The sequence below is a fragment of the Bubalus kerabau genome, chromosome 1 (genome assembly GCF_029407905.1).
Source record: "Bubalus kerabau isolate K-KA32 ecotype Philippines breed swamp buffalo chromosome 1, PCC_UOA_SB_1v2, whole genome shotgun sequence".
NCBI lineage: Eukaryota > Metazoa > Chordata > Mammalia > Artiodactyla > Bovidae > Bubalus > Bubalus kerabau.
In genome coordinates, this window is record NC_073624.1 from 16,873,512 (window position 1) to 16,887,872 (window position 14,361).

General features: G+C 44.7%; 1 protein-coding gene across 1 annotated transcript in view; it reads left to right on the forward strand.

Annotated features, from left to right (window-relative positions):
- The window catches only part of LOC129656516 (antigen WC1.1-like), a 28,674-nt gene extending 15,204 nt beyond the window's left edge, over positions 1-13,470 (forward strand). Inside the window, exons 2-12 of the mRNA XM_055587390.1 lie at positions 6,676-6,768; positions 6,845-7,159; positions 8,474-8,788; positions 9,147-9,188; positions 9,277-9,591; positions 9,845-9,877; positions 10,430-10,567; positions 10,957-11,049; positions 11,313-11,360; positions 12,063-12,118; positions 13,399-13,470. Of these exons, the coding sequence (XP_055443365.1) occupies positions 6,676-6,768; positions 6,845-7,159; positions 8,474-8,788; positions 9,147-9,188; positions 9,277-9,591; positions 9,845-9,877; positions 10,430-10,567; positions 10,957-11,049; positions 11,313-11,360; positions 12,063-12,118; positions 13,399-13,470 (1,520 nt within the window). The remainder of the gene's footprint in view (positions 1-6,675; positions 6,769-6,844; positions 7,160-8,473; positions 8,789-9,146; positions 9,189-9,276; positions 9,592-9,844; positions 9,878-10,429; positions 10,568-10,956; positions 11,050-11,312; positions 11,361-12,062; positions 12,119-13,398) is intronic.
- The last annotated feature ends 891 nt before the right edge of the window (positions 13,471-14,361 follow it).

The window sequence follows — 14,361 nt, forward strand, 5'->3', positions numbered from 1 at the left end:
AGGAGAAAGTGAGCTAGTGGCCACTCAGTACTGCCAGGGAAACCAATTTCTCTCCAGCAACACCCAGAGTTCCAGGGTTGAAGCTCCTTGACTGTGGGAAGAGAGGAAACATGAAAGGTCATTAAAAATGTCAAACGGAGTAAAAGGGATGCAACTCGTACTGACTATGCTCAGGGCTTAAGCAGGAAGCCCATCCATAAGCCTCTAGGAGAATGTCAACAAAGTCTCCCTCCCTAGGCCTGTGGATACTACAATTCCCTGAGTACTAAACTCATACTTACTGTCACTGTTCTGACAGCTGCTTTTGTATGTTCTCAAGTGTGGAAATGAGAGCAAACTCCAGTAAATGGAGTGATCTCAAAAAAATAGACTAGGGTCTGTGGGAAAGGAAGTAATCACAGACTTGAGATGTAGCACAACATTCTGCAAAACAGAACAGAGGTTTCCTGGTGAGTTGTAAGCACCAGAGAGGCATAAAAGCTTGTTTCTGTTACAAGAAGGAACAGAAATGTAGAGCAAGTGAGTCTATATAAGGTCAGAGAAGAGTATACTCTCCCTTAAGGTAATTAGTAAAGATTTGATGTGGTGTCTTCTTGCCTGGAGAATCCCAGGGATGGGGGAACCTGGTGGGCTGCCGCCTATGGGGTCGCACAGAGTCGGACATGACTGAAGCGACTTAGCAGCAGCAGCAGCAGCTTCTACATCTAAAACAAAAGCAGCAGGGCAAAATTACAAGGAACTTGAAGAATCAAGGAAAGATTTCATCACCAAAGAGTAACTGTAACTTTGCAAAACTGACAAAAGATACACGTCAATGACATGGAACTTTGTGATCTAGCTCGTAAAGAATCCAACATAGCTGTTTTGAGGAAACTGAATGAACTACAAGAAAAGACAGAAAGACAATTTAATTAAGTCAAGGAAATAATAGATGAACAAAATGAGAAATTTAATAAAGAAGTTATAAAAAGAATGAAATAAAAATTCTGGTGCTGAAGAATTTAATAAATGAAATGGAAAAAAATGTAATAGAGAGCATCTACAACAGAGCAGATTAAATTCAAGATATAATCATTGGCTACAGGATATAACCTTTGAAATAATCAGTCAATGGAGAACCAATGGAATGAGTGAAAAAGAACAAAGATATCCTATGTGATTCATGGGTCTCCATCTGACATAGAAATATTATTAAAGTAATTGGGGGTCTAGAAGAAGAGAGAGAGAGGGTGGGAGAAAGTGTATTTAAATGAATAATAGCTGTGAACTTTTCTAACTTGGGGAGAGGCTTGAAAATTCAAGTTGATAAAGCTAATAGGTCATCCTACAATCCGAATGCAAAAGACCTTCTCTCAGAAACACTATAATTAAACTGTAAAAAAATCAAAGATGAAGAATCATATAAGTAGCAGAAAAATTATTGAATAAAGTGGAATAACTAAATGAATATAATGTGCTGTTTAAAATTTGAAGCTCCACTGGTCACATGCAGGACTAGCTTGTTCACATTTCTTAGGGCCACAGATTGATGACTTATATACAGTTTATCCACATACACAGACTGTCTTCATGAATGATCAATGAAGCATAAAGCAAACATAAGTGGTATTTTTTTTAATAGTAGCAAAATATAGGGAAAATTTGGAAAAATTCCACTTATCATAGTATAAAAAAGTGAAGTCACTCAGTCATATCTGATTCTTTGTGACCCCATCTACTGTAGCCTTCCAGGATCCTCTGTCCATGGGCTTTTCCAGGCAAGAGTACTGGAGTGGGTTGCCATTTCCTTCTCCAGGGTGTCTTCCTAACCCAGGGATTGAACCAGGTCTCCCGCATTGCAGGCAGACTCTTTACCATCTCAGTCATCCGACTCCCTTTATCATAGTATGAAGACTGTTAAATCTGTAGGAAGAAACTTAACAAAATATCTAAAGGACTTTACATTGAAAGTCACAGAGCATCTAAAAAAAGAAAGATGTATACCAGGTTCATGGATTTGAAAACATAAGAGGGTTGTCAATTCTCTTCAGCAGATCTATACGATCAATCTAATTCTAATCAAAATCCAAGCAATATTTTTGTAGAACTTTATAACTCAATTCTAAATTATATATTTAAATGTGAAGGAACTAGAATGGACAAAACAATTTTGAAAAAGAAGGGCGAAAATGGAAGCAAACTAACTTCAATGTATCCAGAGCAATGTGGTCATTTAATAAGGATAGATAAATAGATCAACAGAACATAAAAGTTCAGCAATAGAGATCCAAAACCATATATAAGTTGAAATTCTACAAAGACACAGAGATATTTCAAAGGGGAAAATATAATATCTTCAAAAAATAATCTGCTAACTGAATATCTGCATGGGAGAAAATAAACTGCTATCCTTATTTCACATTGTTAAGTCCCATTCCCTCCATCTTCACTCTGCAGAAAGCCCCCAATCCATCAAAGTAGCTCCAATAAATGGTTATTCCCATAAAAATTCAACTATAAAACTTGTAGTAGAAAATATAAGAACAACTATCATGATCCTGGAGAAGGCATTAACTGTTAAAAAATGAGAGGTGATTTTCATCAAAATTAAAATATTTTTCTTTTTGAAAGAAAACATTAAGAAAATGAAAAGGCATTCCACTGATAGGAAGAAATTAATTGCAATGAATATATCTAACAAAGGACTTGTATCCCGAGTAAGTGAAAAATTTATAACAGAAAAATAAGAAATACCCAGTTTAAATGTGGGCAAAAGATTAAGAAAGACAATTCTCCAAAGATGATACACAAATGGCCAATAAATAAATGAAAAGATACTCAATATCACTAGTTATTAAGGAAATTCAAATTAAAGCATGAGATATAAATTCACAAACTAGAATGGCTTGAGTTAAGGAGACTGACAATTCCAAGTTTGGAGAAGGATACTAATCTACTAGAACCTTCATATACTGATGATGATAATGTATAAGAAAACGGCTCTTAGACAACTTTATGTTACTCAAAATTTCTATTACCCAAGAGGAATGAAAAGATATGTCCATAAAAAATTTAAGCTAGAAAAGTCAGAATATTTTTATTTAAAAGAATGATATACCACTCTAATTTTCTTTAGAGAAAGAATGGAAAACAAATTATGGCATATTCAACTATGTAAGGGTTTAAACAATACAAAGAATAAACTACTCATAAATCCAACTACACAGAAAATCTCAGTGCGTGCTAACTGAAAGAAGCCATGTGAAAGGGATTACCTATTGTATGATTTTATTAAATCCTAGAAAACACAACTAATCTATTGTTGTAACCTGGAAGGGTTAGTTTTAAATTTACATTGAATCTTCTTCTGTGACTTTAACTCTTTTTTGTTATTGTAAACCTATATGATGGCCTGCCTCAGGGAGATAACCTGAGTTGCCCACCTGTGAAGAAACGCTGGGCTGGATGAAGCACAAACTGGAATCAAGATGGCTGGGAGAAATATCAATAACCTCAGATATGGAGATGAAACCACCCTTATGGCAGAAAGTGAAGAATTAAAGAGCCTCTTGATGAAAGTGAAAGAGGAGAGGGAAAAAGTTGGCTTAAAACTCAACAATCAGAAAACTAAGATCATGGCATGTGGTCCCATCACTTCATAGCAAATAGATGGGGAAACAATGGAAACAGTGACAGACTTTATTTTTGGGGGCTCTAAAATCACTGCAGATGGTGATTGCAGCCATGAAGTTAGAAGCTGCTTGCTCCTTGGAAGAAAAGTTATGAACAATCTAGACAGTATATAAAAAAACAGAGACATTACTTTGCCAACAAAGGTCTGTCTAGTCAAAGCTATGGTTTTTCCAGTAGTCATGTATGGTTGTGAGAGTTGGACTATAAAGAAAGCTGAGCGCTGAAGAATTGATGCTTTTGAACTGTAGTGTTGGAGAAGACTCTTGAGAGTCCCTTGGACTGCAAGAAGATCCAACTAGTTCATCCTAAAGGAAATCAGTCCTGAGCATTCATTGAAAGGACTGATGCTGAAGCTAAAACTCCAATACTTTGACCACCTGATGCAAAGAACTGACTCATTGGAAAAGACCCTGATGCTGAGAAAGATTGAAGGTGGGAGGAGAAGGGGACGACAGAAGATGAGATGGTTGGATGGCATCACCGACTCAATGGACATGAGTTTGAGTAAACTCCAGGAGTTGGTGATGAACAGGGAGGCCCAGCGTGCTGCCGTCCATGGGGTCACAAAGAGTTGGACAGGACTGATTGACTAAACTGAACTGAACTGAAGGACTGTAAGGAAATGAAACTAATACATCCCCCTGCCTGAGGACAGCCATTCTAGGGGACATTTGCAAAGGTTGAATAGTCTTTTTACTTTATTTCCTCACCTCTCACTCATCTCTGATCCATAAAGGAACCTGACAACCAGGCCCTGATAAGATGGTTATTTTGAGGTGCTAGCCTTACATCCACCCCCCAACCGTCTTCCCCATTAAAGTCTCTTCCTTGTCTCAACTGCTCGTCTCTTGGATTCATTGTTCTGTTGTGCGGTGAGCAGAGTGAGCTTGGATTCGGTAACACTGTGATAGAAGATGGATCAGTATTTGCCTGGGTCTGAGTTTGTTGGGCTTTTATTGGTTGCAAAAGGCATGTAGGAACTTTTGGGGTAATCCTGTATATGCTGAATTTTAATTGTGGTACACTGGCACATGTGACTGTCAAAACTTATGAAAATATGCTCAATATATTTTGTTGCGTGAATATTATACCTCAGGAAAGAAGGTTTTACTATCTGTCTTCTGTTTTTAGCTTAATTCTACTTTAGTAATAAAAAAATTAAAAAAAATGATTTTAGCCCTTAAAATTTTTTTTTTGATCTGACTTCTTGTATATGATAAGCCCTAGTAAGTGGCCTGTAAGTGCTTGGAATAAGGTGTATTCTGTAATTTTGAGATGTATGTTTGTTAAATGTGTTAACTTAAAAAAGAGTCACAACTTAAAAAAAAATAGTCATAACCTAGAAGTTAAGAGTTATGTTCTGTTTGGTGGGAATTCTCAAGACTTTGAGGCTGGGGGACAGCATGTCAAGCAGCCTTGAGAAACTGCTCCAAGGAGGTGGGGAGGAGTCAGGTTATATCGAAGTTGCAACAAAGGAGGCGGGTAGTCTGAACATCAAAGATTATTGTTCATTAAGGAAAACCAGATAACTTATCACTCTTCTGTACATGGGAAGATGCAAGCAGCCAGGCTCACTGAATTCATTCTTTTTATATGCATGTCAGTTATCTGGGGCCAGGATCCAGTTTCTTGATTTTATTACATCCTTAGTTCTCTGCTCACTGCTCACTGTAGGGAGTCGAGGCAGCTGATAGCTGCTGGATCACAGGCATTGTTCTTCCTTTGGGGCTTCCTTTGTGGTGCCCTCCAGGCTCAGAGATTCACATTTGGAGGCCCCCAATTGCTGATGGTTGTGACATTCTTGTTTACTGATGCGGCAGGACATACTCCATTTTGTAATCACACCATTCACATCTTCTAAATATTTAGTGATTGGTTTTGCTGCTTCACTACTGAGTTACTGAGGCTGAGAGTGTTTTCTAGCTACTGTTCCCATGAAACAAAATTACTTTAAAATATAGTCACTTAAAGCGCCCATTTTATTCTGCATAACACAGATCACCGTGCATTTTTCCTTCAGCCCCAGTGGTATTTCCTCACTTCCTTTCAGTCCTCATCGACAGCATTGCCCAAGCCCATCAGGTTTCTGCTAATAATCTCCTCCACCCAATCTAGCTTCTGCCTGTTACTTTGTCCCAAAAGCAATGTCACCAGTTTTAGGCGGCATCCCAAATTTGAGTCATTATGGATAAAGATGCTATGCATATGCATATACAAGTCCTTTTGAATACAATATTCACACTTTATTTGTCTTCATAAATTCTTAGTGATATAGTAAGTTTAAGTGTTTAGTTAATATTGCTGCATAACAAAATTTCCCTCAAGACTTACCAGCTTAAAACTCCTTTTAATCTTTTCTCATGATTTCCTGCATAAAGAATTAGGGTTGTGCTCTGATTTGTATTGTCTTGGAGTCTTATCAGCTTGTAGCCCAGTATCAGCTGGGGCTGACATCATCTGAGGACACAACTGGGATGGGGATCCAGGATGGTTCATGAACAAGCCTGGCAGCTGGGTTGAACTGGGTGACCAGAGACCCGCACATGACAGTCTCTGCAGGACAGAGTCTCAACAGGGTAGACTTGCCTTAAAGCAAAGTCCTAAGTGATTACACAGGAAGCTGCCTGAGTTTTCAGACCTACTGCTGAGAGTCAAGCAATGTTACTTTCACTCCCTTCTATTGCTTACTGCTGCTGCTGCTGCTGCTAAGTTCCTTCAGTCGTGTCTGACTCTGTGTGACCCCACAGACGGCAGCCCAACAGGCTCCCCCGTCCCTGGGATTCCCCAGGCAAGAACACTGGAGTGGGTTGCCATTTCCTCCTCCAATGCATGAAAGTGAAAAGTCAAAGTGAAGTTGCTTAGTAGGAATTCACAAAGGTCAACAGAGCTTCAAGAGAAGGAGTCATAGATCTGAATTCTCAATGGATATGACAGTAAACATTTTGTGGATATGTTTAAAAACTTCCAACCCTCCCAGCCCTCTGATCATTGCTGTTTCTGCAGGAAACCAGACCCAGGTGCTGCCCCAGTGCAACTACTTCCGGTCTGAACCAGCGGGCTCTGCGGCCTCAGAGGAGAGCGCCCCCTACTGCTCAGGTGAGGGTCCTACAGGATAGAAGACCCTATTCATTCCCCAGGTCACCACCCCATTGTCCCATTTCTCTCTCCTCAGACAGCAGACAGCTCCGCCTGTTGGGTGAAGCCGGTCTCTGCGCCGGAAGAGTGGATATCCTTGATCAGGGCTCCTGGGGCACCATTTGTGATGACGGCTGGGACCTGGACGATGCCCGCGTGGTGTGCAGACAGCTGGGCTGTGGACAAGCCCTCAATGCCACCGGGTCTGCTCACTTCGGAGCGGGATCAGGGCCCATCTGGCTGGACGACCTGAAGTGCACAGGAAAGGAGTCCCACGTGTGGAAGTGCCCTTCCCGGGGGTGGGGGCGACACGACTGCAGACACAAGGAAGACGCGGGAATCATTTGCTCAGGTCAGCACTCCACACTGTCCACAGGCAGGGGGAGGGGAGAGCCCAGGAGGACGGGGATCTGAGCCCTGAGGGAGAGATGTTGAAAGGACCAGAGTAGGAGGCTTCCTCCCATTGAGCCTGACTTTTCAGCAGATGAGAAGACGAGGTGCTTTCACTTCCTCTTGCAGCACCTGAGATTCTGGCCTTTTCTTCCCAGCAGTGTTTCCTGGCAGAGCCGTTTCTCACAGTTTCCACGTGAAAGCAGGGCTCTTTCCTCTGTTCCCTGTGGTAGTACAGTCTGGAGATCCTGTTGATGTTGTAATGAAAGCACAGACTTACTCTGTTCAGTTCTGTATGCTAGGAGTCTGACCAGGGTATCTGTGGGCCAATATCCCAGTGTCCATAGGGCTGAGTTCCTCCTGGAGGGTCTGGCGAGGACTCCTTTCCCAGCCTTTCCTGGCTTCAGTGTGGCCTCATTCCTTGTCTCAGAGCCCTCTTTCTTCTTCTTCAGACAACATTCTCTCCTCTGACCTTTCTTCCATGTCTCATCTCCCTCTAAACACAGTCAAAAAGAGAATTCCAGTTTTGCAGATGGTAGGTCTAAGGATGTGATTGTGTATATGCATGTTGAGTTTCTCAGTCATGTCTGACCCTTTGTGACCCCACGGACTGTAGCCCGCCAGGTTCTCTTGTCCATGGAATTCTTCAGGCAAGAATACTGGGGTGGGTTACCATTCCATTCCCCAGGGGATCTTTCTGACCCAGGGATCGAACCTGGGGCTCCTGCACTGTAGCAGATTCTTTACCATCTGAACCACCAGGGAAGCCCAAAAATATGATTACATTGGGTTTACTTGGTTAATGCATAATGTTGCAGGTTAATATCACCATCCCAAGGTCCTAAGTTTCTAGTCTTAAAAATATCTGCAAAGTCTCTTTTGAAATGAAAGGTAACATTGACAGCTTCCAGGGATTAGGACTTAGACAACTGTGGTTCAATATTCTGCCCCTCTCCCCAGTATCCACATCACTCCCCTTTCATATACTTTTTTAGAGGTTTTGTCAGGAAGCATGATTCAGCTCCTCTCCCTATAGAAGTCCAGGTTGGTCTTCTTCTCTGTTTGTATCCACTACATCATTGTAGTACAAGTAGAAAGACAGACATTAAAGGACAAAATCAGTTGAACTGGAGACAAATCTTGTCTTCAGTCTTGTCACCTAGTGGGTATCTCCTCCTCAGCAGGGTCAGGAATTTATGGTCACAGTTTCTTGAGGAGAGGAAAACCCAGAGCACTGAGCGGAGTGCTCATTGTGTCCTGCCTCCTCCTATTTCAGAGTTCTTGGCTCTCAGGATGGTGAATGAGGACCAGCAGTGTGCTGGGTGGCTGGAAGTTTTCTACAACGGGATCTGGAGCAGCGTCTGCCACAGCCCCATGGAAGACATCACCATGTCCATAATCTGCAGACAGCATGGCTGTGGGGACAGTGGAACCCTCAGCTCTTCTGTTGCTCTTAGGGAAGGTTCTAGACCCCGGTGGGTAGATGGAATCTGGTGTGGGAAAACTGACACCTCTCTCTGGCAGTGTCCTTCTGACCCTTGGAATTACACTTCATGCTCTCCAAAGAAGGAAGCCTACATCTCATGTGCAGGTGACTTATTGTCTGTTTCTGTGTCTCTCCCAACCCTGTAGGGTGTTGTTAGAGTGATTTTATATTTTCCAATCTAAGGGATGAGTTGAAATTGAGTCTACAAAATGTGCATGTGTGTGTTTGTGTGTTTCTGTGTCTGTTTTTTTGCTTTTGTTGTGGGATGTGGAGACTGGTAAACAAGTAAATAGAGAAATATTTTTCAACAGGTGCTAAGATGCAGTGAATGTCTCATCCCAGTAGATAATGAGCCTCTGTTTACACCTGTTGTTTGGACTGAGCCAAGGACCTTAGATAGTATTATTTGGGGACAGGACCACCCCTAGTTGTCCCTGATCCACTGTTTCCCCATTGTGTGCAGGAAGAAGACCCAAGAGCTGTCCAACTGCTGCCCCCTGCATAGGTACGTCAGCCCTGCCCCCTCCCCCGTGGCTCCCAGGGGCTCCTTCCTCCCACCAGGGGAGTCACAGGAGGGGCTGTTGCCTTTTCAGACAGAGAAAAGCTCCGACTCAGGGGAGGAGACAGCGAGTGCTCAGGGCGGGTGGAGGTCTGGCACAGCAGCTCCTGGGGCACCGTGTGTGATGACTCCTGGAGCCTGGCAGAGGCCGAGGTGGTGTGTCAGCAGCTGGGCTGTGGCCCGGCCCTGGAAGCCATGCGGGCTGCAGGGTTTGGCCCTGGAAATGGGAGCATCTGGCTGGATGAGGTGCAGTGTGGGGGCGGGGAGTCCTCCCTGTGGGACTGTGCTGCGGAGCCCTGGGGGCAGAGCAACTGCAAGCACAAGGAGGATGCTGGTGTGAGGTGCTCTGGTGAGTGAGGGGCTCGGGGTCCACTCTGGGTGAGCTGGGGCATTGTGGGGTAGCAGGCTAAGCCGGGTGTGGTGGGAAATTTGTATCCAGACAGTGTCCTGGTGCTGGGGCTCTGATCTAGGACGGGGGAGCCAGGACGACTGGACACTGATGTTGTGGAGACTGAGGGGTGATTTCAGGCTCAGGAGGGAAAAATGGGCTGCCTTGTGTTCTGGCCAATCACCCTGCTCCAAAATCCTGTTTTTCGCTTTAGGTGCAAGGACAACATTGCCCCCAAATACAGCAGGTACTCTGATCCATCCAAGGGCAGGGGAGAATACTCAAATACTGGGGACCTGTTCTGTGGGCTCTCTGACAGCTCGGGAGAGGAAAGAGCCTGAGGAGCCCTGGCTGGTGGGGAGGAGCTGGGGCATTACTTTAGGGGACTCCCCTGCCTTGATTCCCAGGGTCAGAAGGTTCTCATACCCAGACTCCAAGTGAGTCTGGTTCCCGTGGTGCAGATTCTAAGGTTCTTGCACTGCCCCTGAGTGTTGCTGCTCATCAGTGAGGTGCAGGTCCCAGGACTGTTTGACGCTCTGTCTCCTGAAGCCCAAGGGGAAGGGATGAGCTGGGTCCTCAGAAGCTGTCTCGGCAGGGCATCTCCCTGACAATCCCTGGCTCTGCCTCAGCTGGAGTGGAGTTGACTTGTCTCAGGACGAGACCTGGAGGACCCCAGTCACTGTCAGTGCACTTGGGTCTGAGGCTGGGACATCATTGTCCAGAGCTCCCTGGAAATGCTGGCACAGGGGGTTTCTCTGTGCCCAGGATCTTCTCCAGCCCTCTTGCCTGTTCTCCTTAGGAACCAGAACAACCTCAAATCCTCTCCCTGGCATCTTCTCCCTGCCTGGGGTCCTCTGCCTCATCCTGGGGGCCCTGCTCTTCCTGGTCCTCGTCATCCTGGTGACTCAGCTGCTCAGATGGAGAGCAGAGCGCAGAGGTGGACTGCAGGGGGAACTGGGGACCAGGGAGAGTGTTTGGAGGCAGGAGATGGGGCAGGTGTGAGGAGGGGAACCTGGGCCAAGTCTCTGTTCTGAGTCTGCAGAACTCATTGTGCTCCATGCTGAGCTCTAAGGGTTGAATAGACAGAGGTTCTTAGGACTGGGATGTGAGCTCTCATAAGTCATGGCCTCTCTTATGAGACCAAAAAGAGTTGGGGCTGAACTGTGGATTCAGGTCAGACAGGGGAGAAGGTGCCAAAACAGTACATGGAGTGGGAGACAATGCCGAGGTTCAGGCAGCCCTGTGTGAGCACAGGAGAGATGAAGGGTGGGCCTGCTGGATTGGGGTGTCTGGGGCAGCATCTCTGACCTGCTGGGCATCTCTCAGCCTTATCCAGCTATGAGGATGCTCTTGTTGAAGCCATGTATGAGGAGCTGGATGACCTTGTGACACGGCAGGAGGGTCTTCTTGCAAGGCCAGGTGGGTGTCTCTGCCTGCCCTCCTCGGACTTCTGGTTGTCACCACCCACTGGCTGTACACGTCTTCTCAGCATCAGAAGACTCCACTCATGCCCCAGGCTCACAGAGGTGGCTCCTTCAAAGTGGCAGGATGGCCTCTCACAGCCCTCTGAGCCCCCAGCCTCCATCTACACTGCAGGATCTAGGCCTGTCCCTTCTCAGCTATAACTCAGGTCCTGTGGGTGTGGGGAGGGTCATTCTGTGTGTTGTTTTTCTCCACTTTAGGCTTCCTGTCAGATGGTGAGGACAGCCATGACTCCAGATCCACTCCAGGTAATAGAGGTGGGCCTGCTTCAGCTGAATGTTGTGGAGGAGAGTTTCCCTCCTCATAGAGAGGAGATGTAAGGGGAACAGTCTTCCGTTGATGGACCAGAGGGATCCCTTGTGTCCAGATTGGGTCTGTCCTTCTCCTTCTCTGGCTGTTCTGTGAGGTCTCACATTTGGGGCTGGGCTGTCTGTGTTCAGAATCACAAATGACACACACTGGTTTTAAAAATAACATCTGTAAAGCAAGTTTGTCAAAATATTTTAGTAATGTTCAATGGTGGGAGAGTTGCTTTGAGATATATATTTTCAATCAGGAAATATTAAGATATATAAAATCATGTTTTGATTTATGGACACATCAAAATGAAACATGGTCTCAGAGAAAAAAATCTTTTGAAACAAGGAGTGACTGGTGCCTCTATTTAGCAGCTCAGAAACTCTGGGTCAGAAGGGATCTTAGGTATTTCCCAGACCAACCCACTTACTGTGGTTTCATCTGACCCCTGCTCTGCCCTCAGAAGCCCCAGATCAAAGGACTGATGCCCCTGGTGAGGATTACAATGATGCTGAAGAGGTAGCAGTGCCTGGGGCTCTTCATGACTCTTAGGGGAGCAAGGAGGAAATGTTCCCAAAGAAGGAAGATGGGCTGAGGTCTCAGACAGGTGAGTGGGATTAGCTGATCCCCTATAATCTTTGGTCTCTGTCCAGGAAAGGGTGAATTTGAGCTCCTCAAGGCCAAGCCTCTCTACAGTTTTAAAACATGGGTAATCTCATGCATTTGATGGGCTTCCTTGGTGGCTCAGGTGGTAAAGAATCTGCCTGCAATGCATGAGACTGGGGTTTGATCCCTGGATCAGGAAGATCCACTGGAGAAGGGAATGGCTACCCTCTCCAGTATTCTTGCCTGGAGAATCCCAGGGACAGAGGAGCCTGGTGGGCTGCCATCTATGGGGTCGCACAGAGTCGGACACAACTGAAGTGACTTAGCAGAAGCAGCAGCAATGTATGGAGAAGGGAATGGTGACCCACTCCTGTACTTTTGCCTGGAAAATCCCATGGATGGAGGAGCCTGGTAGGCTACAGTCCATGGGGTCATGAAGAGTCGCACCCGACTGAGCAACTTCACTTTCACTTTTCACTTTCATGCATTGGAGAAGGAAATGGCAACCCACTCCAGTGTTCTTGCCTGGAGAATCCCAGGGACAGAGCAGCCTGGTGGGTTGCCATCTACGGGGTCATACAGAATCGGACACAACTGATGTGATTTAGCAGCAGCCGCAGCTCTATAATGCAACATAAATTTTCACTTTATATGTGATATGCTTGCATTAAAATTTATAGATTAGGGACTTTTCTGGTAATCCAGTGGTTAGGACTCTGCACTTTCACTGCTACAGCCTGGGTTCAATCCCTGGTCAAGGAACTAAAATCCCACAAGCATTGTGTAGTGGTGAAAAGAAATAGATTGCTTATAGATTAATTGAGCATATTTACGAAATCCAAAAATAGACAAGTGTTTTTATAACATCTCAGTGCTGTCCTGTATATGAAAGATAGAGATTTAAAAACTATTGCAGTATTGAAATTTGTACGGCATTCTGGTAATTGAAGATTAGCTCTGTTAATAAGGTTGCAATGACATGTACAGAGTCTATGGTATATGGCGGCCTTACCATTAAGCCATGTTGGTGGATCATTGTGTTGGGGGATTGTGTGATTTCCTTGGTTCTGTCTCACTACAGCAAAAATTTGAAGTGACGGATGGACCAGAGTTACAGCTCAGTTATAGCTCAGTTTTGTTTGGCAAGCAAAGGAAAATACATCCTTGAGGTGTGAGGGCAGGTCGACCCAAAAGAAGCAAAGAGGTGATGAGAGAGGCTCAGTTTTGGCTCTTCTTTTTATATGTTTTGTCTCCTCCCCTGAGCCTGCCCTATGTAAACTGGGCTAGCCAGGAGGGCTGTTTGTTTCACCCGAGGTTCTCATTCCAGTCCTTGGACATTCTTTTGTTCTATTTTCGTGGGTTTTTCTCTTCTTTGTCTTTCAGCCACAGCTATTCTGGGCTCCTTTTTCCCATTCTAACTACCTAACAATTGATTCAGAGTTTGTGATCAGCTAAGGTGTAATTTCCTCCAGATATTTTAGTGGTCAAGAGAAAACATTCTTTCTCTGGAAAGGAGTATTTCTCCATCTAAGGGCCTGTGTGGTCCCTGGGGAGGGGCCATCTGTGGATGCACCCGTGATACTCTTTGTGGATATTTAGGAACATGCATCAGGGCCACTAAGAGCGGAGTTGGTTTGTTAGTTAGGAACTCAGAATTTTCCTGTCTCCACTCTCCATCTAATTGTGATTTCACGTTTGTCAGTTGTGAAAGGAGAACATTTAAATTCATTGTTATGCTCTTACAATTCCTGGGCATTTCATTGCTGATTGTGTAGCCTGAAGGCAGATCTTCACAGAGCTCCTGTGTGAGCACAGGTCTCCTGTGATGCAAGGTTTCCACAGGAGCTGAAGTCCCAGAGAGCACATGGACTGGATCTGAGAGGACAGCTGGGATCCATCCTCACTGTAACTGATGTGAAATAGTCTGAGCTTCCCTGCCCACACCTGGGTCCCAGGGATGGTTTGTTATCACAACTTGCTTAACTAGCTTCCATCGCACTGTTTGGTCCCCTTGTCTCAGTTCTAATCATAGTTTTCTTTGCTATTTCAGGCTCTTATATGAATGTCTTTAGAGAGGAAGCTGATTCTGGGGAAGGAGAAGAGAGCCCCTGGCTGCTCCAGGGGGAGAAAAGGGACCCTAGATACGATGATGTTAAACTCAGTGCCCCTGGAACTTCCAGAGTGACTTTCCTGTGATTTGTATTAAATACAATATCTGATGCCTCAGATATTCTAATTGTCTGTATTCAATAGAGTAGTGGTGACTTGTGATTGTGTTATATGGAAATTGCTCAAAATGAAATATTCTGAATAAAGTGGCTTTTTTTGCTTTGTTAATAATTACCA